At 38.4% G+C, this 26,415-nt stretch overlaps 2 protein-coding genes across 2 annotated transcripts; one reads left to right on the forward strand and one right to left on the reverse strand.

Moving 5' to 3' along the window:
* The first annotated feature begins 561 nt into the window (after positions 1-561).
* On the forward strand, positions 562-1,194 carry LOC139291860 (fibroblast growth factor-binding protein 1-like). The gene has a single exon (XM_070913979.1). It carries the CDS (start codon positions 562-564, stop codon positions 1,192-1,194), a length of 633 nt encoding a protein of 210 aa, XP_070770080.1.
* A 6,435-nt stretch (positions 1,195-7,629) lies between these two features.
* anxa5a (annexin A5a) lies at positions 7,630-25,573 on the reverse strand. The gene is given in 14 exon segments (XM_070913340.1): positions 7,630-7,689; positions 8,949-9,071; positions 9,715-9,773; positions 9,984-10,079; positions 11,655-11,748; positions 13,014-13,064; positions 13,433-13,512; positions 15,069-15,159; positions 17,424-17,537; positions 20,057-20,151; positions 22,900-22,984; positions 25,277-25,338; positions 25,424-25,495; positions 25,498-25,573. Coding segments are annotated over 14 exon segments (1,158 nt in total).
* Positions 25,574-26,415: the final 842 nt, after the last annotated feature.

Raw genomic sequence — 26,415 nt, forward strand, 5'->3', positions numbered from 1 at the left:
TAATGCAGCATTGTCTTTTCTTTTTACTTTCTATGCCATCACTATATTCATACTATGCTTTTCTCTGATTGTTTCATGTTTGGCACTGCCTTTTATTAAATAAAAGTTTGGAGATATTTAGACAGATCTCTAATTGCACTGTAACTTTTTATTCTTCTGTTTATTCTGATTTATTTCTTTATAGCTTATTTTTATCTGCTACTTTATTTCATTCTTGTAAAATTCAATTTGTATGTGACTTTTTATGTTACCTTGTGTTTCTCCTTGTGTTTTTTCTTGATGCATTTTTTATGTCTAATGTGAAGCACTTTAAATTGCCATAAAATATTCTATTCTAAAAGATTTAAACCCTAACACTATAGCCTTTTGTCTTTCCGAGTCGCTGTCTTAAGCTTTGAGTACAACATTAGTGTAACATTTCTGCAAGAAAAGTTGTAATTTCCTGCCAAAACATAAGTCTAATAGGGGATTATAATGATTATTTTTGCAATGGGAAATGAAGGGATTTGAAGTTATCTAAATCCGAATTCATTCTCTTATAGGGTGTTTTCTGCTAGTTTCATGGCTCTCCTCACCAATGTCACCATCTTGCTGGTCCTGGCTGTTATTTCCCATCAGCTGATGTTGAGCAGCTGTCAGAAGAGCCAGGGGAGGAGGGGACGGGGGGTGGACAGAGGACACGACAGGAACAAGCCGGGGCAAAAGGTGGGCCGTCAACCCAAATCTGTCTCTGCGCAGCCCATTAAGGGCAAAATGGTCTCCAAAGACAAGTCCGAGTGTACCTGGGCAGCAACAGGTGAGGACCTCTTCATCCTCGGTGTCAGCTGCAAGAAGGGGGGCAGGAGCTTTGGCTGTGAGTACGTCGCTACACCGTCTGTTTGTCCCCAGTACTCTTCCAACGTCAAACTTTACTGGAAGCAAATCGCGAGGGCGCTGAGGAAGCAGAAGAATTTGTGCCAGGACAGTAGTGCGTTGGTGAGGGCGGGTATGTGCAGAAGAGCTGCCAGAGAGGCACATTTCAGGCTCCGTAATACACAGAGGAAGACTGATCCACCTTCTACCAAACGACCCGCACACAGAGCTGTCAAATCCTGTCAACCTTACAACAGGAAGCTGGCAGAGGAGTACTGCAAAGACTCCTGGTCGAGTGTTTGCACGTTCTTTTTCACTATGGTGCAGGATTATGATTGCTGAGACAGAAAAAGGTGAAGAACTAAAATACCTTCAGCTCTCTGTGCAGTCACATCAATGCTACAAAATGTAATCTATTCTCACAAAAAAGCTTTAGTAGAATTTAAGTAGATTTGCACAGCTTTGTATGTATTTTTCCACATTGTTAACAATGGTTCTACTCTTCAATAAATATGTTTTCTATCTATTATTTAATGTTGCTCTATGATTTGTCAATTTGGGAGAACTTTACTGGGGTAAGCCTTTGCTTTTTGAGAAAATACGTGTAAACACACATACACAATGTTTGCCTCTAGACAGCACATCTTCATGTAATTTCATTTAAAGGTATTTGTTTTCCATCAAACTCAATACATCCTTGATTCAAAACACCTACTTAAACAAGAGCATCCTGTCTCATCCTACAATCTGATTTTTGTCAAAGCCCTTTTCTGTCTTTCCCAAATGTGTTTGCACGGTCCCGTTCCTGCTCAAGGTATTTGCTGGGAGATTAGGAGTTTGAGCATGTTGGGTATTGACACAGTTATTTAACCAGAGGGAGTGTGATTTTTAGAAGCCTTGGCCTGCATACTTTGGCACTGACAAGCCTCTGAATCCACATTCTCAGTGTGAAACCATTAAAACATCACATGCTCAACTTGCAAAATCAAAGTCAGAGGGAAGCTGGGGCTTGCATTAGATAATACTAACACCGGAAAATATTTGGCAGGTTAGACTGAAGATTTATACATTATGTTTGGCATTCGTAACAGGATCATTAGACTTTTCCACTCCATTGATTCTGACCTTAAAAGTTGTCTGAAACATTACAAAGTGGTTTGATCAGAGTTTCACTAAAGTTTAACTTAATTAATGTCTTACATGACATTCAATCAAGTATAGTTGCAAAATGTTCATGAGTTGCATTCATTAATGTTCAGTGGTGGACGAAGTGTTCATGTCATTTACTCAAGTAAAAGTAACAATACCACAGTATGAAAATACTCCATTACAAGTAAAAGTATCAAAAGTAAAAGTTCTCATAATGCAGAGTGGCTACTGTCAGTGTTATATTATATTATTGGATCATTGTTATTGATGTATTAATGTGTAAGTGGTATTTTAATGTAGTCACTGGTCAAGTTGGAGCTAATTTCAACTACTTCATACACTTTTGGTGGTTTAATCTGTTACAATGGATCATATGTTTTGTTTGTGAATTTGAAAAATAACTAGTAAATATGGCTCTTAAATAAATGTAGGGAAGTGAAAAGTACAATATTTCTCTCTGTAGTGAATGTAGTGAAGTAGAAGAAATACTCAAGTAAAGTAAAGTACCTCAAAATTGTTCAATCAAGTCAAGTCAATTTTAGTTACTTTCCACCACTGCTAAAGTTAAAGAAGGTACATTCCAGTGTTATTTATATTCTCTCACTCGTAAGGAGTCCAGTAAATCAGTTATTCATGTCTCACAAAATAATTTTACCATTAGAGGTGCTTATGACCTGAGGGTTCCCATTAGGGCAAGAAAAGTCATTCAGCAATACTCTCTTGTCCATTAACAGCCAACTTTAGGCGCCCTGCAGGAAAACTCTCTGTTAAAAACAATAGTTCGTCATGTGTTTTTTAACACACCAGTTCACAACACTTTTCAATAATTCAGTGTTCTGTTCTCTCACAAGTAAAAGGTTTCTGTTGTTCATGTGTCACATAAAATGCTTAACATTAAAAGTTTTGCTTATTCACATCCTTGGTTGGGAAAAATGGAGGCAAGCATGTAAAAGAAAAAAGTTCATCCTTCCTCTTTACTAAAAACAGCTGTTGGTAATGTCCCATTCTGTGTTTTGTATATTTGCCTTCATCCTTAGATTAACGGGACAAATAGCTGATAATGTGCTGTGATATCACGTCAGGATTTAGCTAAATCATCTGCAGCAAACATGAAGCAACATTCAACAGTCACACAGAGATTTTTACGTAAGAGGTAGACACAACTTTCTCCAACAGACCAGAACAGAGCAGCCTCAGGGCATGCTGTGATTTGAGGAAGAGGAATGACTCTCATTTTTCTTGATGATTTCAGCTTCATCTCCTGCTGTAGCATAATGCATTACTCACAGCTGAAATCCATCAAGTTCAGGCTCTCAGCATGTTGCATTCTGGGCCATGTAGGAAATGTTAATGGAAGACTGAAGCAATGTGTCTGCAACAAAAAGTAAATTAGAGTGCGGTCACAAAATAACTGTTTTCTTTCAAGCAACACCAGCTGTTGAAAACACAAGACTTTGACTCTGCAGGGCAGCTCGTGGAATGTGAAGCAAAGAGCTTTAAAAGTACGCTCAGTTAAAACAATTCCCCCAAAAACACTAAAATGCCAGAAAAACACCTGTTCATGCTTAATTTAACAACTCTGTATGTGGAATCATTCGATTAAATAACCTACAGACCAACTGCAGTGTTCAAAGCTGTTGAAATCGGTCTCACATTAGGCACTAACTCTCCTCAAATGCAAGAAAACCACGAGAAATAAAATAACCCGGTAATAAAAATAAAGAGTTCATTGTCAGTAATGCTTTAAAATTGCACTGAAGTAGTTTTTATATTCCAATTTACGAAACCATAATTGCTTCTGCTTTAACCCAGACTCATTTCAGCGCCTGAATGACCCCAAGCTGTTCTGTGCTGCCGCATTCTGCTGCAAACTATGTCCAATGAAAAGACACTAAATTAGTTGCTGTCCAACTGTATACTGTATGTCTCAGCAAGTGGACAATAGGGAACCCACATGCATTATGTTACTATAGCACACTTAAATAAATGAGTAAAAGCATCCAGCAAGTAATTAATGTGTTGTCTTGTTTTCAGCACTGTGACTTATGTAGCTAATGGTATCCTGGAAGACGGGAGGGTCTCAGTCCCTGTATGCAAAAAGACATTGACAATGCATGACCTCAGTTGTCACTGGCTTTCCATAAAACCTGGTTTCCAAACCCGTATTTTCCTCTTACTATATAAAGGACACATTACTACTTGCATTGGCACTGAGCGTTGGCATTAGACGCTAATCGTGATCTGTGGAGTCCAATTTGGACCCAAAGTATTGCTGTCATCCATCATATTGGGCAGTAGATATTTAGGACTGGATCAAAGCTGTCAGTGTGGTAAAAAGGAAGTCCTTCAGTTGACTGACAATCTCCCATTGGTGAAAAGTTCTTTGTTGTAAAATGTTTCCTGTAAACAGCTTTGCTCTGCATTATTGTTGTTGGCTATTCTTTCAGGTTTAGTACTTCATGCTGCTTTAAATCTCTTAATTTCCTATTTACGTCCCAAGCCAAAGCATCCTTCCTGAGCGGACTGTGGACTTACAGGTGGCCTGACTGCCTGTGGCTCCTGATTGGCTCAGAGATGTGGGCCTTGGTCAAACTGAAAGCAGGGAGAACACACCCCAGCACTACTGACTGTAAGGAGATTTGACACAGTGTGTGTGCGTTGGCTTACATGAATGCCTTTGTATGTGTGTGAATGGGCATTTGCTTTATAAAGAGCTTTAAGCTTGGTGGAGCCAAGATTACAAAGAACTGAAGGGAATTAATGAAACACCACAAATATTACATTGTTAGCGTGAAATGAGACTGATAAGTGTGTGGTGCAACCGAGAAATCAGCGTCCATCAGGACTTTTCACAACAGAGATGAGCGAACAACCGAATTACAGTAGAGATTTTCGTTAAGGAAGTGATATGACCATCCTGAACCGTGAAAAAATAATACTACTTCATTTTTTATTTGAGAATGAAATATGACACCTGCCACCTTCCTGCAGTGGAAATGAACGTCCAGCGCAGAGACACAGTGATTTATGACAGTCAGCTACTGGCCACATAAGAGCTGAGTCATTCTTACTGATTAACGACTGTATCAACCAGCCAAACTGCAGTCATAGTATAGGGGTGTTGTATTATAGCACAGCTGAGATCTTTGCTATTGCAAAAACAGATGAAAACAGGAGTAAAATGTGTTTGTTGTGTAAATGGGGGTGTGTTTACTGTAAACTAATGTACATCTTGCACTACATGGTGCCTTTGTACCACATATGTCAGCATATAAACACGTATCTGCTCAAATTGTAATAATATCTTAATATTTTGAGGTTGAATTTAAGGGTATTGCGATTTCAGTCGGTCTCAATAAACGCTGCATAAACTGGACTTGGTCCTGATTAACTTCCTCATTAAAGAATTACTGAAATGTGTGCAATCAGGCGTCAGCATTAAAACTGGAATGCCTCGACTCAGCAGGTTTACCTCATTTAAATTAGAGGACTGCCATCAACAGCCAACAGCAGTCAATACTACACTTGATTATATAATTGGATTGCCATATACAAAAAAATCTAAACTTTCTTCCCAAATATTCATGAGGTAGTTTCTTTTTTGTAGGAATGTAATATATATTTTATAGGATTTTTCAGTAAAAAAAAATGTCGTACTAAACATATGTTAATGTTAAAGACATTATAGTATAATACTTGTTTTGTCTACTTTGTGGTTTTATACTGATATTTCAATTCTGCTTCTGTTTAAGCTGCAAAATCTTATTGTCATAAGATTTGTTAACAAAGCTGCTAAAAAATATCAGTCAGTACTGATCTGCCTGTGCAAACGTAGCCTTCAAATTCATCATCATTCGTATCTTGAGCCACATCATATCGGAAACAAAATCATAAGTGAGAGCTTAACTGCAATAAAAAGCTCAGACAGCAACAGAAATGCAATAGTGTGGCTCCTTACCTGAATGACTATAACTACAGAGTAAAGGTTACATCAATTTGCGAGTCATTTTGTAGTGAATTGGAGTGAATACTTGTCTACAAAGAGAGCTGGAGCCTCGCAGGAAAAGCATGCCAATACATGAAAACGTTTTCCAACTTGAACCTTCGGGTGTTTTTTGAATACATAACACGACGTCTGGCAGACAGAGATTTTATGAACATAAGGAGAGGGTTCTGGAGCACAGAGACGTCTATAAATACTCGCTCTGTTTGTTCTCTGACATTTACGCCTGTGTCTAAGCGTTAGGATACATTTATGAAACCAAACTCATTTTACATTTACATTTACAACTGTGAGAGAGTAGCAGGTAAATAAGCTTTCTGTTCTAACTGGTGTGCTCACTCAAAGATCATCCTGTCCTGAATTTAGAGATAAAAATCATGAGAAACTGATCCAGTGTATGTACCCCGCTGGAATCACAGAGATAAAATAGATCAAATATTATCTTAATATCTGAATGTCTTCAGCGACACCGGGTAATATGGGTTCATATTACTGCAAACTCCTGCAGTGAGGACAAGAACGTCTCAAACCCAGGACTTTATTTTAAATTCTAGCTCAGATCGAAAGGTTCCCAAGATGTAAAATATATATGAATGGGCTGAACCTTTACTTTGAAGGTTCAAGGGCTCAAGTGGCTGAAAAACAAATAGTTAATCTAAAATCTTAGGTGGTAAGTAAATCATACCTAATAAAGTTCAACATTTTGAACTTTGAACCAATCAGAACATAGTTTGAATTCTGAGTGCTTGAATTTTCTAAGTTAAAGAAGTTTTTGAAAATACAAAAACATACATTCAGATAAATGATTTTCAAAGCAAAATGTTTCAGTGCTATAAAAGTGGCATATATTTCAGTGGTATTTAAATGCATTAAGTAGAAAGAGTGTGCTGATCTCAGACTTTGCTGCCACCCTGTGGTACAACTCCAGCTAAGTGAGGTAACTTCCCATCTATTGATTTAAGGACCCGATTTGTTTGACATCAGGCTCCTTCATGCAGAAAGACATGGAGCCAGTAGATGTTTTCATATGAGTCAACAAATGTCTAATAGTGTCCCATTACTTATTGATCACTGAGCGCCGCATTGCAATTCAAGTCCGGATCAGCAGTTCATGTGTAATTAATGAGAGCGGGAGCGCTGTCGACATGTTGGGTTTAATAATTCAGCAGCAGAATTGTATTTTCTACGTTGCATTTAACACATGCTGTGAGCGCTGTGCACAAATAAGGTAACTGCTAACATTGTATGTAAATAGGGCACAAATAGGGCAACAGTGTAAAAAATAACCACATATTTAATGATTCAAACTTTATTCTCTACTTTAAAATCCAAACTGCACCTGTACTCATTAATGTGGTGGAGCTGTTTGCTGTTTAAATTGTGTGTAATATTAAACTAAAACTAAATAACTCTTAAGTGAATGCACTCTAACTGCTGTTCATACAGAGGATATTGTCATGAGTCAAAATGACAAGTGGGTAATTCACACTAATTCAATCAATAGCAAGCCAAAGTCAGAAAGAATCAACAACTCCGGATCAATAAGCTCATCTCACATGTAGCTCTGTCTCGCAGCAACACGACGGCTCATCATTCAGTGCTGCGAAACACATCATAAAACAGCATTAATCATTCCCACCACAGAGGTAGAGCAAAGCCTTCTGGTAGTCTCCACCTGTGTCCTCCTGCAAAAACAACAGGCACGTAATTATTTTATCAGTCTTGAGAAATTCAGAAGGTTCCTTTTTATTTGCTTAATCAATTCTGTATCACTACATGATAAGTTCATTCCACTTTATTTGAGCTTTAAGTGGAAGACACTCAGTTTCCTCTTATTTCTTTTCCATTGTTTGATATTTTTAATTTGTTATTGGTGTTTTTCCCAATGACACTTGTATGTCACATTGTCACTTTTCTTGCATGTGGGCTGTTGTAGCTCCGGTTGGTTGGATCCGTCTGCTCCTCCTCTCCACATGTTCAAGTGTCCTTGAACAAGGCACTGAACCCCACATTGTGTCTGCCGAATATAATGTAATACGTGCTGTCACGAAACTATCACATGTCCCCCACCTCTATTAGCAGGCTCAGTGAATGCTACTAAAATGTAGCCAACTAGCTTGTGTTAGCTATATCCATACAACTGTATATAATAGCTAGAGCAACAACAAACCAAAGTAAACTTATTCTGAATTTGTCAACTACCTGCTGCAGTAAATAAATACAGTGCACAGGCAAAGGTCAACAAAGCTAGAGATGCTATGTAGCTAGCCAGCTAACTTGTGGCTAGCTACAGCACACACCTGTGATTGACAAGTCAAACATATCAGCAGTGAGAGAGTCTGTTAAAAGTTAAAAGATCATAAAAAGGAATATGAAATAATGTCACTGGGAAAAAAAACATGAAATTTAAATACAGTTGAAAAAATGATCCATTTGTAATAATTGCCATAATCAAATATAAATGAACTCTACTAAAACTTTAAAAGCAATTTATTGGTTCATTTTTATATTTTAGTGCAATTATTCGAAGGTTACTCCATAATGTCTTATCTATCTATTCACTATTGGCCATTTGGGAGTTGTACAGGAGGATGGCAATAACTCCTCGCTGTATGAACATCTGGCTCCAGGAGAATAGATTAATTCACTTCGGCTGGTGTGAAAGGCAGGGAGGCAGTCTCATCACACTGAACAAGGCATTTAAAGTAAATCACTAATCTCCACTCCATCATGGCACTGACATGAATGGTGAATAAGCAGCGTAACCATAATACACCCAGCTGGTGCTTTAAAGCATTTACAGGGATAGATGAGTATGTTTAGAATATCAGGGGTATAACTGCAGAGAATAACATCTTTTCTTGTATTTAGTACGTGGCATGAAGAAACACACAGAAAAACACTGAGAGGGTTGATAACAGCTCTGTGTTTGAGTGAGCGGTACCTGGATAGTGGTGTAAAGAGACCCTCCATACATCTTTTTGTAGCTGGCTCTGATGTCCAACATGTCCACCTCACTCCTCGACACCATTATCCTCATCAGGGTGTCATCATCAGTTCCAACGCGCTAAACACAGAAACAAATTCATCATTAATGAGCTATAAAATTACATCTTCAACCAGCTTTATCTTTTTATTTCTTTCAGGTGCTGCGGTTTTATTTTTTCCACAATATTTCATATGCAGTATGCAGTACGGCTTGCAATATGTTTAGCAGTAATATATGAGGTGTATCTGATTTCTAAAACATGTAAAACTAAAACAGAACATGTAGTTCTGAAACATGGGGGAAAACAGCTGGCCCTGTCAAAATGAAGAAACCACTTAGCAGCACCTCTAAAGCTCACTAATTAACATGTTATATCTCATTTTTTCAATTCATACAAGTTGTGGTTTTATGGGGGTTACTATTTCTTGAGTGGACGAAGTCACCCTGAGGTTGCCAGGCAACCAGTGGAGAATAAGTGTATTTCCTGAATTATTCCTTTAAGGACCCAAAGGTACTGCAGGGCATCAGTTAAATTAAACATGTTCCATAATATCGTTTATATTTCTGTTAAAAATAGTATTTTCTTTATGTTTCGTATTGTTTCTCGTTTTGAAATAAACCCCTACAAAAACGTCCTTACCATTAGAGAAAAATCAGAGAAAAACACACATGTTGAGATATGATGAACTCCAGTGTGATACTGTGGGACACTGACACCTACCCACATACAGTTATACAGGCATTCAGCAAAGAAATCTGGGACACTTCTGGCACATTTCACTGTGGAGAAAACAATATGAGGCATTGACAAGTTTCTGTGTAAAAATAAATGTTTGTCATGTTAATGTGACATTTTATTGGCATTGATTTCTACTGTCAAGTGTTATCTCCTGCTGTATTTCACTCTATCATGCATCCCAGAGAGAGCGCCATCTGTTGTCCCCTTTTTATGATCACTAAAGCATCATCCTGCTAAATCACAGGTCTTACCAACAGCCAGCAGTAAGTTCTCCAAATTCCCAGAGGTCTCTCCTTTAATGCTGTCCTCGATCTCAGAGCCAGAGAGCTTCTTGTAGGCATCAAACACTACAGAGAACAAAACAACCACAGTGACACTTTAATGTTCTCCTAGGAGTGGGATAAACCGCATTCAGCATTAAAAAGGAAAACTTTTTCAGTGCTTAGTTTTTCCTTTGTGTTCTACATGAGTGTGTGATTTTGACTGTCTTTTATTGCGTTGTATTTTGTATTTATTGAGCCATAGTGGTGTTCCCAATCAACTTAATTAGGTACACCATTATCACCCAAAAGCATCACTTATCACTTGATGATCAGACGCATATTAAATAGCTTAAAAGCCAAGCGCAAATGCAAGCTATGAATGAATGAATCTGTAATCGTTTGGATATTGCTGCCACAACTTGGTCAAGAGTATATGAATGGATGAATAAAACAAATGTGTAAATGGGGCTTATTTCAGTGGCTCTAGGACATCAGTGTAAACAGGTCATTGCCATGTTCCTGAACTACCTTGAGATGGTAAGTAGTTCATGGCCAAGTGGCTGAATTGTTGGAGCAAATGCAAAAGAGGTCCTCACTAGAAAAATGCTTTAAACAACCTGCGTTTTGTTTTTTCCTGATATGCAACACAATATATATCATTATATTGTATTAAATATATTATATATTGTTATATCATGGTAAATAATTTTAGGGAAGAGGTCATTTTGTTTATATTGCTGTTATTATTTTATTGTTTGGTATTTTATTCTACTTATTCTATTTTGTTTAACTGTAATTTATTTTATTTTATCTTTCCCATGTAAAGCATTTTATAACTTTGTTTTGAACTATATAAAATAAAGTCAATCGTTATGGTTCCAGTTGCATAAACGTGACCACAGAAGTGCTGGATCAGAAAACACGTCTATGTGTCATTTTTGGGATAGTGTTATAGGCAATTTTGGAAGACACTACCAAGCAACCTATTTTGTGTTTTAGGACTGATGACTTGTTGTTTCTAAAGTACCTTAAAATGAAGTTCCTCTAATGGCCACTCATTGCTGACTCTTGTTCGTGATCACGTTCACTTTAGCTTCGTCTAACTGACTGACCTGTTTTTTTCGAGTCCATCCACTTAAATTTTTCAGTGAGTTGTGCATTCAGTCGGGCATCTGACTGGCTGACTAAGAACAAGTCTTGCCATTTTCCTCTCTGACCTCTCTTTGCAGCGAGCCCTCAGGACTGCCGCGGAGCTTGTGGTTGTTGTTTATCAAACCTTAATAAACTCCACAAACTCTGGTGCTCTCTACTTTTTCGTCATGCTCTCACCTTGTGTGTCTCGTGTTGCTTCTGCCTCTGATGCACATTTCAGCCTCACTTCTTAAACATTGGGGGATTTGAAAAAATTAAGTGAAATTTCAGGTTGTACCATTCTTCCTGAGATGTTTTCACTGGTGTTGTTTAAGTTACTCAAATTGATTTGAACAGTAACTGACTTTTGAAATGCTGCCTGAATTATCTAGGTGAAATAATAAAGTAAAACATGAATGGATAGTGATGGTATGTTGTTGGCAACTTTTATTGTTGCTCGATTCAGCAGGTGACACACACATCACAACATTCAAATTTACTGGCACAAACAAACTCTCACAAACGCACCTTTTCTCAGATGCTCTGCACTCCTGTTGCCAAGAATTGTGATGAATTTTTCCTCATCTGTGCCAAACTTGCCCTCACCAGCAGCGAACAAGTCCTGTAGCGGCAGTTACACACTTATACTTTCACACTCACACACACAGCGACCTTGTGTAGACAGGATTTATTGGAACACACATGCAGAAATGACAGCGCTGACGTACGACCTTGTACTGTGCCAAAACAGCACGGAAATGTTTTCTTTTTCTCAATTTGTTTTTGCTATTAGGGAGAAATGTGTCTCATCTCATGGTCAGATAAATAACAATTAATTAGATACAGAAAGAACATCAATAATTAGGAGTGGTTTCTAGGAAGCAAGATGTTCCATTCCCAGAAGTTTGCATCTTTATTAATCTTTCCTATTGACTGTTCTTCAGCCTTGGCCTTTAGCTTTACTGCACTTTTGAGAGCAGCCACGCAAATATGATCATTTCTTTAACATGTTGACATTTGAAAGAAGATAGTCAAATTAAGTTAAATATGATCTGTTGCACAGTGGTCATCTTCCTGTTGCATGGGATTGACTTTTTTTTAAGTTTGCTGTATGTTGTATTTTAACTAACTCATTTCAAGACATTAATGTAGTTATTGTAAAACAATGAAACAGCAATCCACAGCTGTTTTCAAAGCATCTCTCTTGCATTTCTATTAACCGTAATCACAATCGTTCAAGTAAGAAAATACATGTATTTGTTTAGAGTTAGATGAGAGGATCGACACCACTCTCATGTCTGTCCATTGAATACAAGGCTACAGCCAGCAGCCGGTTAGTTTAGCTTAGCGTGAAGACTGGAAACAGAGGGAAACATGCTAGCCCGGCTCCGTCCAAAGGTAACAAAATCTGCCTTCCAGCATTGCTGAAGCTCACAAATTAACACGCTATATCTTGTTTATTTAAACCTGTACAAAAATCAAAACTACAATTCAGTTTTTTACGAGGGATTATGTGCAGGACTATTTCTTGGCCGGGAGCAGTTGCCAGGCAACCACTGGAGACTACAGGAAGTTACTGCTCCAAGCCAAGAAATAGTCCGTGTTTTACTTATCATAACCACAATACTAAAGCTGCCATGAGCACACATTGCAGAAAGCGAGTCACTCTTGTCTGACAAAAGGATCGCAGTGACACCAGGAAGGGATAAGTAGACAAAGAGCAGCATCTTACGTGTGACATGGGGATTATTGTGTAACAGGGCTGATGAAAAACAGATCCCTTGTGAATTAAAGTGACCTTTAATAATTTCATTGCTAGAAATTATCTGACATCCACAAAAGATGTTTCAAGCAACGCCATGTTTTTCTCACGTTCTTGCTTCTTACCTTAGCATCTTTCTCGATCATTCCCTCGTCTACTCCCTCCTCCCTGTTCCCCTTCACAGCCGGACAAATGATCCACCAGACAGAGAGACGGACAGGTAGAAAGACAGAGAGACAGGTTGACAAACAGAAAGCAAAAGTAGGTCAGTGTGGACAGAAACACAGTGAGCTCAGAGCCACTCTAAACCCAGGTAACCCTTTAAGATTACATTATCCGCTGAGTGTCACAGAACCATGAAGATTACCTTTCTGTCCGTAAACCAAAACACATTGGAGAAACCAGCCGTAGTGTATTGTGCTGTCACCCCCCTCCCCTTCCCCCAACCCACACCAAAACCTCTCATGACTTTGTAATGGCATCACCAGAGGCTCTCATTATCATGAAAGGAAACATGAGTCTTTGCGGCAGCCCCCATCTCTACCTGCAGGAGGATCACCAGAAGTCTCTGATAGTGCCCTGAAGTGTCACTGCAGATATCTTTCTCCAGCTTGCCGCTGAACTCTGGAAGAAAAAGGAGAAGAGGTTCAGAAGATTGCTTACACTTTCCGTCACTAATGGTTGCAATCGACCCTCGTGGGCCATCGTCCGTTTTGCAGGAGGAGCGCCGGCAGCAGAGATTTGATTAGTCGGCTAACAGACAGTGTGGCCTTCTCCTCTGTCCTGATCAAATAAACTGTCCCTCGGTGCCTTTGTTGTTGCATACTATTCCCCATTGTGGTTTGATAACAATGTAGAGACGGTATGTTAGAGATATTCTTGCAGCAACACATTTGATTGAGAGAGGTGTTAAGAGACACAGCACTCCTCCATGTTACAGTGGGAAACCAAACGGTGCTGCACCACATACTGTAATAAGGCATTGTGCACCAGGGAGAGAAGTCCTTTACATCTTCTGCTCACTGGAGAAAATACCATATATAAATCTATATGAAATAAGAAAGAAACATCTTATTGTATGTCAAGCTTTTATACAAGCGTGTAATCATTTGTTAATTCTATAAAACAATACGAATATTTTTTTTTGCCAGGAATGAAAGCGCTATCACAACATGTGGGTCTAAAATGTGCCCAAAATAATAACTAATAAGTCAAAAGTCGTCTCTTTTATACTTTTTGCTTGTGTCCAGACATCATGGTTCTGCCACTATTTGGAGTTTGTACTATTGTTTGCTTGTAGTGTTGCCGATGTTGAAATTTACATTTTTTGTATAAAAGGACTCTAAATAACAATCCTGTAAGCAAAATGCCAGAAAAGACAATTTTCAATAAAATTAATCAAAGAACAAATAAATTCATCCCTCTATTATTTATTTATTGATGACAGGAAACATTGTACAGAAATGCACTGGCAGCTTGGTTTTGCATTACTGTTTGTTCCCTGATGTTCATTTGGCAACAGATTACTTTTCATATGGTAGATGTTGGAGTTAAAGAGTAACTTGAAACTTGGTTGAAAAGCAGTGCTTCTTTCTCTGGAGTGCACTTCTACACCACTGCAGCAAAGTGAGAAGTTAAACCACTGGAGGCCAGTAAAAATAAAACATTTCAGCTGGTGATAAGTTGCTCTTCTACGGAGCTCCAGAGTGGCCACGTTCTGATTAATTAATCAGTTAAGTCATATTCCTTTAGTATTAACGTTTCCCATTATGGCTCAGAAGGAGGAGTGACCCCGAGAGCAGCAGCAGCAGCAGGTCGGGTAGACATCCAAAGAGGACACGCAGACACAACCAGAGCTGCACGTAATACAGCCTCTATGCTTGACTCAAACTATTAACTCACAATACTGGTCTGTGAGCTGGCTCTCTGCAGACCCTATACACACTTATCTAGTGCGCACGAATTAATCAAAACGTGGGAACTAATTATTTTCCTCTCTATGGCAACTCCGGGGCTCCGTACTCTCCACATCCTTCACAATATTGAAATATTTATCCAACATGGTCGTTTGTCTAATTTCCCTCTCTCACCTTATACCGTTTTCTCTCAAAGAAGCATCAGCCTAACTGACCAGTAACAGTAAACATGTTTATCTGCTTGTGTCTCTCTCTTTCAGTCACCTTTCTTGTACACTTTGATGATATCTTTAATGTGCTCGCCGGTCCTGGAGGCCAGGATCTCAATCAGCACATCGTCATCAGTCCCGGCGCCCTGGGAGCAAAACACAATAAGTGGATGAACTCAATATGAGACAACAAGGATTTGTGTGGTAGCGTGTTCTCATAGCAATCTTTCGTTATTGTATACACTCTTATAGGTGGCAATATGTAAGAAAAATGGCTGAAGGAAATAAGAAGTATAATTTATCAGCACAGCACACTGAAGAGGTGTGCAATTAGAGAATGGAGAATTAGCTCTGAGGTTCAGTCGTACTTTGAAGCTAATTCTCTTCTCTTTGCTGTAATTAACCTTCCAGCTAAAAGTAATGTCTGACATATCAAACGAATTGAGCAGTCGGTGTGATGAGAATGTCGAGGCCAAGTCCTAAATGCTTTGTCGTCACTTTGATTGAACATTTCCTTGGCGCTGGTAATGCAAATGTAAATGTTATTAAAGAATAATGAGGGGAAAAAAAGGTTAATTTGTAGCTTATAAGAGGATCAAGTAGTTTGCAAAATGTATTTTCCATGAGCCTTCAGTGTGACATAAAGCACCAATAAATGATATGCTCAGGTGTTACACCACTACTTTGGTGTGACATCTTATTCATTTGAGCCACACGAGAGGTGCAATAGATAGATATGAAGAGAAATTCAATTAACAACATTGTTCTGTTACTTTACCTTCCAGATGTTACAAACTGCACTGAGAACTGATATCTTTAATGGAAAGGTTCCCAACAGAGATAGACCTTTATGTTAAAGAGTAAGAAGAACTCTGAGAGACTTCTGTTTCTGGTTAAACAAAAAGGGTCTTACTCTTCAACAAAAGGGTCTATCTGTGTAGGGATCCTTTCCATAATGTTGTCAGAATATCAATCTGAGTACTGAGTCACTGGAGAAAACAAGCACCTTTAGGGGACCTACTGTTCACGGGCGCTGTTGCTCGCAAGGATTACATCGCAGCCAGTTCGCTACTTTAAAATACCGGAATTACCCTTTAAATAGATTTGAAGCAGATACATAGAGAAAGGCAAGCTAAACCAATTCATGAGATTGTCAAAATAATAATCTTTTGTGCATCAAATGAATTGCTTTGTGTGCTTACCTTTGGTCTCAATTTCCAACAATGAGAGTTGTTTTTTCATGCTGTGAAAACCTAATAAGAAGCTGTTGAATGCTAGCAAAATAAATGTTTTTTCTTTTCCAAAATGATGAACAACTTACACCTCCAGCTGCTTTAGCATGAGGAATGAAAGTCCAATATTCACTCTCAATTTAACTCTAATTTGGTCTTCTGACAAACTTCTGAGTAATTGTCCATTTGTCTGTCTGCCATTTGGACGGGTTTATCAGAGTTTGTTAGCTAAAAACAGCTGCCACCTGCTGCTAGAATCTGGTTTGACGAGAGCTGTGAGAATCAAGTATTCAGTAAAAAGTCATAAAGCCAAAAGAAAACAAGGAAAAACTCCCTTTTTAACAGGCAGAAACCTCGAGCAGGACCAGGCTCTGGGTGGGCGGTCGACTGGTTGGGTTGACAGAGAAAGGGAGCGAGGGGAGATAATAATAATAAGACTAATAATACTAATTGTAACAGCGGGTGTCGAGGAAGCACGCAACTACGGGATTGAGATGTGGAGGTAGAATGCATAAAGAGGGAGAGGGAGAGGAGGAGAGAGAGCTCAGTGCATCATGGGAAGTCTCCTGGCAGTCTGTGGCCTCTGGCAGCATAACAACAGGCCAAAAAACATCTTTCAGCCTTTCAGAAAAACTGACGACAGAGTCACGGAGTCACGGAGTGGTTATGAAAGGTGTATTAAACAATGCAGAGGCAATTCTAAATATCACTTAATTTGCCAACATACATCTCTGACGTTTTCACTCGCAGTTTACTCCTACGTGAACCATTCAGACATCTTTTAAATGGCACATCAACATGAAACAGGCCTTTTTCTCATGGCAGACATTTCAACTTGTCGATCACTGGTGAAACTGATTATATCAATAATGGCTGAGATACATTTATGTGGGCCAATGCTGGGGTTTTGTAACTGTGCATGCTGGCTTATTGGCATGTTTTGAATATAAGGGAGCCTTCATCACTGTTATTAGTTCACACAGGTGTTTTTCCTGCTATGACACATTGAAATGCCATGAAAAAGGTAAATTGCTCAGTTTCAGCTTCACATGTTGGAACATCTGCCCACAAATACCTCAATAAAGTGATTATGCTCGTCAGAGGGTTTCGACTCATTTGCATATAAAAACCTGTTATCTGGATCAAGTGGAGCATCGGAGGAAACTTTCATTAGTTACCTTGAGAGCCTTGTGCAGTTGGGAAGCATCGTATGAGACAGGTGGAGACATCAAGGCCACAATGAGGCTCTCAAGCAACCCACCGAGCTCCGATTTCAAAGTGCTGACCAAGTCCTGTGGAGAAGAGACGATTAACGACGAGAAGAACAACAAACAATATTAACTGTGTTTGTATTGAACTTAACTTTGCATCATTTACATGCTGTAACATCAAAGAAACAGAGCAATGGACGTTTTAAGGTTCTCAGGGGTGTAAATGTAGAAAATGTAGATTATCAACAGACAATATTAAGAGAGCACTCAGGTTCCTCGTGTCAAAGAGACGAGGACATAAGTAACATTTTACTGCACTGCTGACATTTTCAATGGAACGAAGATAATCATAAGAAGAAAAGATATTTACTTTGCAATACTTCTTCGAACTACCAACTAATTAAACTTCACATTTTACTCACAGAAACTGATTTGTCATATAATGAATCACATATCTGGGCATTGCTGGGAGCACGACCTGTATTAAAGTGAGTAATAGCTTATATCTTTGTTATTTGAGTGTGTGTGTGTGTGTGTGTGTGTGTGTGTGTGTGTGTGTGTGTGTGTGTGTGTGTGTGTGTGTATACAAAACATGCAAGGGATCCTATAATCTGCAGTTCTAGTCCAGAGCTCCTCAATATACAGACAAGTCAGGCACTCATCTCTTTAATAGCTCAACATATGAGACTTTTAAGAGAAAATTACATAATCCGTCGCTCAGTTTCCATTTTCCTATTTAATTTTTCAGATCTTTTAAAGGCCAGTCACATCTAATTTCCATAAAAGGTTTGTCAAAAGTAAAGTTACGGAGCAGAAATGTCACCCTGCAAGTTACAGAAGAATGAAAAGAAAGTGGTAGCAGAGAAATAATAGTGTGCACTCTAAAGACACTGTGAAGATATCAGTTTTTGTCTTGCGTCTGTCTCTTGCAGTCATTACATGTAATAGAAGTGCACTGAACTGGTGATAGAAGCAAATAGCCTCGTCTTGATAGAACAGTATTATTCAAAGCTACAGTTTTCTCTCAAGCTGCCTCATGTATTTATAATTCAGGTAGCAATTATATGTTTTTCAAAAACCTGCACAGAAAGCAAATTAACTTGCTGCTTTCAGTCCACAGGTGGTCTTAAAATATCTCGACAGTGTGAAAGAACAGTAAGAGCAGGAGGGCGTAAAATGCCCAGGTCTTGTTTAACTAACTGAACTGCATTCTGGTCCCTGGAGACTGCAGGAAATTGGTCTGTCTGCCTCTTCTACGATTCATTTTTTCCCTGTATGATTGTTGAAAGTTGGTACAAAATGTCAACTCCCGCTCTTTGATTCTTAATGACAGAAAAACTTGAAGTTTTAGGAGGCTGACCCACTTTGTGCAATTAAACTTTAGGGTATCTGAAAAGTCAGATCCTTTACTTAAGTAGTAATTCAACAATGTAGGAAATACTGTATTACAAGTCCTGCTTAAGCAGATGCACAGAAGTAATATCAGCAAAATGCATCTGCTATCTTCAAGTATAGAAAGTAAAAGAACTAATATATTATTATATATGACATTATTAGACTTTTAATACTTAGGCAGCAATGTATTAGTAGCATTTTATTGTTGTAGCTGCTCTAGTTGGAGCAGTTTTAACTACTTTACATACAGTTAGGTACCTAGTGGTACCCAACATGGGGGATGGCTACGAGATAAATCTGAGGGATCCTGAGATGTTTAATGAGGTAGAAAAAAGAAAGTTCTGCCTCACAAATATTCATCTTGGGACTTTCTCTAATCTTTGCTTTTATTGTGAAATATTGGATAATTTTACCGTTATAGGCCTCAAACAGTTGAAATAAAATGAAGCCATCTAAGAAAAGGTGTCTGTGGTGGAACTGCAAGGGGCCCCAATTAAACACTACTTTGTAGAAGGTTGAGGTCCACCAGTGTAATCTCTGCACAATGCATTTTATTTCATAAACTGGTGTTTTGTGAAAAGTAATTACAAAACTGTAGCTCTAAATGTAGTGAAGTAAAACATTTTCCTTGGAAATGTAGTGGAGTAGCAGTTTAAAGTAGTATAAAGTAACTGTAACTGTATTCTCCAGTTTCTTACATATTCACTGTGTTTTAGAGTGAAATTGTCTTTTAATGATGTATAAGTTATGATGATTCCTGGCTTTGCATTTAAGTGATAATTTATATCTTTCTTAACAATACAACAATCATGCTTACAAGTACTGTCTCTGTATCGAAAGCCTGATATATCTAATTCCCCCCCCCCCCCCATGACTATATATATGTGACCTGTTTTTAAAGATGTGTGTCTTCAGCAGGAATGAAGGGAGTTGAGGCTGAATGAGACAGACTGAGGAAATTGGAAAGTATTGAGAGACGGACAAACACTTTTTTGTTGACAACAACAAAAGAAAGTAATGAAAGGATGATAAAAAACTGATACACTTGAGTAAGTACACGTCAGCAGATATTGAGTGTTGCTGGATCATCCAGGTAATGTTGGTGCGTGAGGAGGACACAGTGGCTGACATGACCTGTAACCATCCATCAGTGAGACTGCCAGCTGTCGTAAGCTCTCGGTTTCGTTCCCAGCGGCTCGTCTTACCTTTCCGTAGGCCTTTTTGTACGCTGCCTTAATTTGCTGGCGTTGATCGTTTGTGCGTGCCGTCAGAAGCATGAGGACCACATCCTCATCCGTACCTGGACCAGAAGTCAAATCAGCATTAAACAACATGCAGAGTGAGCGCCACGTCTTATTCTTTTTTAATAAACAAAGGGAATGAATCATTATTCTGTTTGCACCTATCATCCAGCAGGCGCTCTTTAGCAAAACCTTATTGAGAATTATTGACAGCTTGCAATATGCTGCTATATGAAGAGTCGACCAGCATTTAAAAGTGTGATCTAACGATCAATAGCTCCTGGAAGTCACCAGCACCTCAGAGAGCACGGCTCAGATACACAAACAGGCTGAAGGGCAGCATGTGGTCTTTCCTCTGAGGGATCAAAATGTTGAATTAGTCCGAGGTAATTATGGCACAAAGCCCTGCTGATCTGTAATGGCAGCTCTCACTATAGATAAATATCATCATTGTTCTCGTCCCTTATATTATTCTTGTTTTTATAAATCTATAAATGGATATTTCCTCATTACTCTTATTGTGAGAAAACAAAACTGACAGGAAGCTGGAGAAGGAGATAAAAGGGTAAAAAAAAATGTGCAGGTTGTCAGTAAGGTTATATTTAGTAGGAGAATCGCTGGGGTTAATCGTTACACCATGTTCGCCTGCAGGACAGCTTCAATTTGATGCTTGTCATCGGGGCCCATTGATTTACACTAATGACTGCAGAGGGATGTTTTGATTGCAGTTTCCCATTTTGTATCTCTGCAATTAAAATAAGATCACATGAGAGTGTAAAATGAGGTCACTCTATCAAAAGGTAATCCACATTAAACTGAACAATATAACTATTCATCTCCAGCAAATGCCCACTAGGGTGTTTGTTGTGCACTCAGTATGCTGTAAATGTACCGTAGGATGTTGATTTTAAGGCCACATTATTGCCTTAATACAGAATCAGAATCAGAAATACTTTATTGATCCCCGGGGGCAAATTTTACAGTACTGGTGCTCCCATTCAACATTAGAAAGCAGCATAAATTTAGAAATAAAAGTATGTACAAAATATAAAAATAAGAAATAGAAAATAAAAATATACACATTTACAATATTTAAGTGAAAAATAAAAGTTAAAAATATATACAGCAGCAATGTATATGTATGTCTATATATATATGTATTGCACTGTCATTTAAGAATAAGTGATAGTGAGGTAGTATATGTAGAAGATTTCTGACACTCAGAGGGAGGAGTTGAATAGTTTGATGACCACAGGCAGGAATGATTTCCTGTGGCGCTCCGTTGTACATTTGGGACACTGAAGGTGCTCTTGTGTCTGACCAGTACGTCATGGAGAGGATGTGAGACATTGTCCAAGATGCCCCGCAGCTTGACACCACTGTCAGAGACAGATACGATACTGACATGCACATTTGTATTTTGTTTTTGGTCACTGTAATTGTTCCTCCGGTCCACATTGACCACTAAGAGATCAGTTCTTAATGTGGTTCTAATGTGACGGGGGAGAATGATTACCAAAAACTGTTCCTATGTGAGTAAAATGTGAACACTTGGATCTTTTGAGCTGGGTTCAGGCGGAAAATAGTAAAACACACACACAAGAAGCTGCGTTGCTACAAGTACCGGTGAGAAAAGTTTGAAGGCTTTATAGTCTCAAGTAGTCTCATTGAAATGAATGAGGAGGCTGTGTGTTTTTGACACAGTGCTGGCAGCGGTGTAAACATCGCCTTAGATAAATAGGTTTAAAAGCTGTTTGGTATCTTTAAATGAAATCACTGTATATTGACTGTATTCTGTATGTAACATGAAAAGTTTGTTTATTAGGCCCATGATGGAAATGGAGCTATGAACCTGCTGTTGTGGCTCTAACACATAACTTTCTTACAGGTATTATTGAACTGAAATCAGTAAAAACACTACTGTGGTAACCAAAATACTATGTTTGGCCTGGGATATTAAAGTCACCTTTCACCTTGCTGGCTTGTTCTCAGTGTCACACTATACTGTAACGGCCAATGTTCAATAACGTTTGGCAAAAATATGTATTAAATAAAATATTGTAAATAAAATAAATATATGTATTGAAAAACATCTTTTCACTTCGAACATGTGGTTTTCCTTTGCTTAGTATCACCTGTATATGTTTCCTGTATCACTTCATCACTAATCCTATACAAAACTTTAAAACTATTAAACCCATTCCAGATTGTTTACCCGCTCACCCTCTGCTCCTGCCGTCATATTAAAGAACCTGCTGTCTCTGTGTTTGGTGGTGCAGTAAGTGTTCATTACTGTGCAGAACACTTTGTAGAAATTACTTTGTACTGTGACGCGTCTTTGGAATTATAAAGTTTAACTTGGTGACAGTTTCTTTTTCTAATTAGACCAAAAACAATGTGAAAGTAAAATTACTTCCTATGCACAAACGGAAAACCTTCCCTGACAGCTGTGTCATTACTGTGTTTTGTTGTTATATTTGTTTTAGAGAGTAGCGATTAAACATTAAATTGCATAGTAACACATTACTTTTTTAAACAAACTCTACTATATATATAAATAAACCCACTGTAGCTTTAATGTGCAATAAAGTGACTCTATTACAACTTTGACGATGTATTGAAATGATCCAGAAGGTTCAGTAACCTCTAACATCTCACAGCCGTCTGCCCTCCAAACAAAGTAATAAACACCTGAAACGTTTTCCACAGACTTAAGCTTGATCTTTCCTATATGAATTGTTACACAGCACTGTAGATCACAGTGGTGTAACATGCCGAGTGGGAAAAGTAAACTTAAGAGAACTGACCGATTCCTTTCATGGCTTTATGGAGGATTTCAGCATCGTGTTTGGCGTCGAAGTTGACGTAAGGTCTGACGCTGCCTCTGTACGCCTGAGGGAAAGAGAGCAACACAAATAAGTGTTTAACACATTTAAAAGACATTGAATGTAATTGATGTATTATATTGTGTGCAAATTAGTTGTCAACCTAAAAACAGTGAATGAGTCAAGATGTTAGACTTAAATTAAAATTGGTTTTAGTGCTCCTTTCTTGTCCAGATAGTGTTTCAAGTTTTTCCCCAACCTAACAAGAAGAAAACCTCAGCAGAAACACTAAGAATGTTTCATTTATTAGACACAAAACATTTTAAAAATACTGAATATTGCTGCAAATGACTGTCGCAGCTGCACTATAAAACACATTGCCACTAGCCATCAAAACCCACCTGGGTTTAAATGTTGTCTATCAAAACTCTGGGGCAAGTACTGCAAGTACAACCTAAATCAAGTCTGGCTGCTGCTTTGTGTCATGCAGGTAATTTAAAAAATGTGCCGTGTCCCACTTGTAGGTGATTGTTCTCCAGAGAAAATGTCATTTGAAGAAAAAAGCAATAAAACACCTGCCTCAGCTGCAGCCTTGTTACAAACTCTGCGCAGGTGGGAGACGTGAAAGAATATTGTCTCCCCCCTCTTTCTGTTAATTATCTCTTTTGTTGGTCATCTGTTTTCACACACACAGACGCTATTCTGTGTTTGATGTTGACAACAGAACAACCTCCTCTTCCAACATGAGGATGTTTACCTTGAAGTGCCACTCGCATCGCCCACATCACTGTCACAGCCTTGATCCTGCCTACATGCATCATCAAACTGAATTTAAATTTGACGCCATCTCTCTGGAGACCTTTTTTTCTACAGAGCTATTTTTGAACTCACATGTATTACTAGGATGTGAATCAGCATTTTTTGTGCTGTTATGTGTGGTAAAGACAAATCAAAATGACTTTGTTTATCCTCTGATTTGTCATCTAGCGCCACCAGCAGGTCAAAGGTTTCGCTTAGCCAGTGAAATATTTCCACATCAGCGAGACGGATTCGCTTTTCATCTGCCGCCAACATAAAGTTAACATTTTTGTTAACTATTAGACAGATTGCCATGCAATTTGGTGAAAGATACTCAAGGTTCGCAAAATATGGATCATATTAACTGTTGATCCTCTGACTTTTCATCTAGCGCCACCATCAGGAGAAAATGTCACTCTGTCCAAACTTTGGTTTATGATCAGTTACGTGTAAAACTACCATACAACAGCTGTACTGTGTTTAGTGCTAATTAGCAAATGTTAGCTGCAAAACAGCATGTTAACCTGGTCATTGTGAACATGTTGGCATGCTGATATTAGCATTTAGCTCAAAGCTACACTGTGCCTGAGTACAGCCTCACAGAGCTGCTAGCATGTCTGTAAACTCACTAATATTTACTAAACAATCCTTTTTCTCCCCTAAAAACTAGACATTTCGGAGATATAAGCTTTTAAACAACATCAAGATAGTCAAGGCTCTTTATGTAGCTGAACTCTTTTTTTTTCTTTCTTTTTTTTTTTTACATTGTGCATAAATAAGTCCTGTTTTCTTGACTCTCATAGTTACACCAGTAACAACTGTGAAGTGGACCTATTGAACAGGATGGATACAATGAAGGTGCCATCAGGGAGCATTGTCTCCCATCTGTCCTTTGATGAAATAGTAACCTGATGGTGATACAATATGCACGCGTACCTGAGGTTTCCATGCACATGGTAACACAATATGGTACAAATTAGACCACCGTTATCAACTGAAGCTGAGTTCTTTGTGTCTTAAATCAACTTGTCTTCATCAGTCTGAGGTCTCTCGACAAGCTGGAGAGGATACAATCAAATCAAGGATATCAAATGAAGCTGCTCCTTCTCTTTGCGTGCCAATGGGAGGATACTGCATGAGCCGTACTAATGTTTTACTAATGAGTGCATCTTCACAGAAAGTCCTGTCAGTGAATTAGGGATCATTTAGAAGTCCGGGCATCTGTACACATCAATGTCTTCACAGTGTAGAAGAAATGGAAATAATGAGGATTCAAATTGAATTTGCTGACAGTTATTTGTGATGTGTATTGTTTAAGACTGATCATGCAGTAAAAGTCTCCGTGTGGCTTGAGAAGGCACTGACCTTTCAAGAGTCAAGACCCACTTCATTACACAAACATGTAGGTTCGCTCTGGTGCTGTGGCTGAACCACATGAGGCTTAATTCACACTGTTTTGTGCAAAACGAAGTTGTTTCTTGGCAATTTTCATAACCTTTACTTTTACACTTTGAGGATGTTTCATTTGACAGAAAATAAAACAAAGAAAGGAAACACTTACCATATTTTTTTGCTGATGGGAGACAAATGTAAACTGAAAGAAAGTGGAACAGATGACAAAATCTTGATTAGAACAGGCAGGGTTAGTGTGTAATTGTCTTAAAACTAAAATCTAGGGGAATATGTAACTGTAAGTCTGTGTTCTTACCAACAGGTGTGTTTTCTTCTTCCCCCTCACAGGTGATCTGTGGCTCAGGTAGGAGCTCTTTATTTTCTGCCCCCTAAAACTCCTCCTAGCTCCCATTGAGGCTGCAGCGTCACAGGGGAAAGCTGACAAGACGCACTTCCTCATCCACATGCGGTGTTGTCTTACACTCACTGTCAGTCAAACAGGAGATCGTGACCTCATGCACTCAAAAAAATGACGAGGGGTTAAATGTTTCTCCAAAAGTAAAGTGACTCCAGGATCCAGAGGGCAATTTTTCCTTTCCTGCAGTGTTTCTCATTTATTAAATTACATTTAATGAGAAAAATGTTTCCTCAAAGGTTAATGACCATCCCCTTAAGTTTCAGTTTAGGTTTAGTTTCTTTGCAAAATCATTATTCTAGATAAAGGTACAGGAAGAATCAACTGTACAGAAGTTAAAGAGCCAACACAGTCTTAGATTACATTTTGTTATTTCTATTGGCATTCAACAGGCTGCATACTTCCTGAAATTATTTGATTAATATATGAAAAGAAAACATAGATGATATGTATTTGAGCCTCATATCAGTGGTGGAAGACTTATTCAGATCTTTAATTTAAGTAAAATTAGCAATACCACAATATAAAATACTCCATTTCAAGTAAAAGTATGCAGAAAAATGACCTCTGTGAGTGTTAGAGCAGTTGGTTGAGGACGGTTTAATCGATAAGAATGTGTCATACATTATAAACATCATCATGTATTTCATGTGTAAAATTCTAATTTGTAAAGTAACTATAAATGTTAAATAAATTTAGAGCAGTAAAAGTACAACATTCCCCCCTGAATTGAGTAAGAGTATAAAGTGGGATGACATACTTGAGTACCTTAAATTTGTATGTAAATGTACTCAATTACTTTCGACTGCTGAGCCTCAATCACACGTCTTGAGGTGCTCGAGAACATTAGCCCATAATTACTTCAATGTCATGAATCAATCTGTGAGAGAGGT

This window comes from Enoplosus armatus, chromosome 10 (genome assembly GCF_043641665.1).
Source record: "Enoplosus armatus isolate fEnoArm2 chromosome 10, fEnoArm2.hap1, whole genome shotgun sequence".
Taxonomy (NCBI): Eukaryota; Metazoa; Chordata; class Actinopteri; order Centrarchiformes; family Enoplosidae; genus Enoplosus; species Enoplosus armatus.

Bases quoted from the DNA above. Each gene is read 5' to 3' on its own strand.
- LOC139291860 (XM_070913979.1), top strand. From the start codon at position 562: ATGGCTCTCCTCACCAATGTCACCATCTTGCTGGTCCTGGCTGTTATT.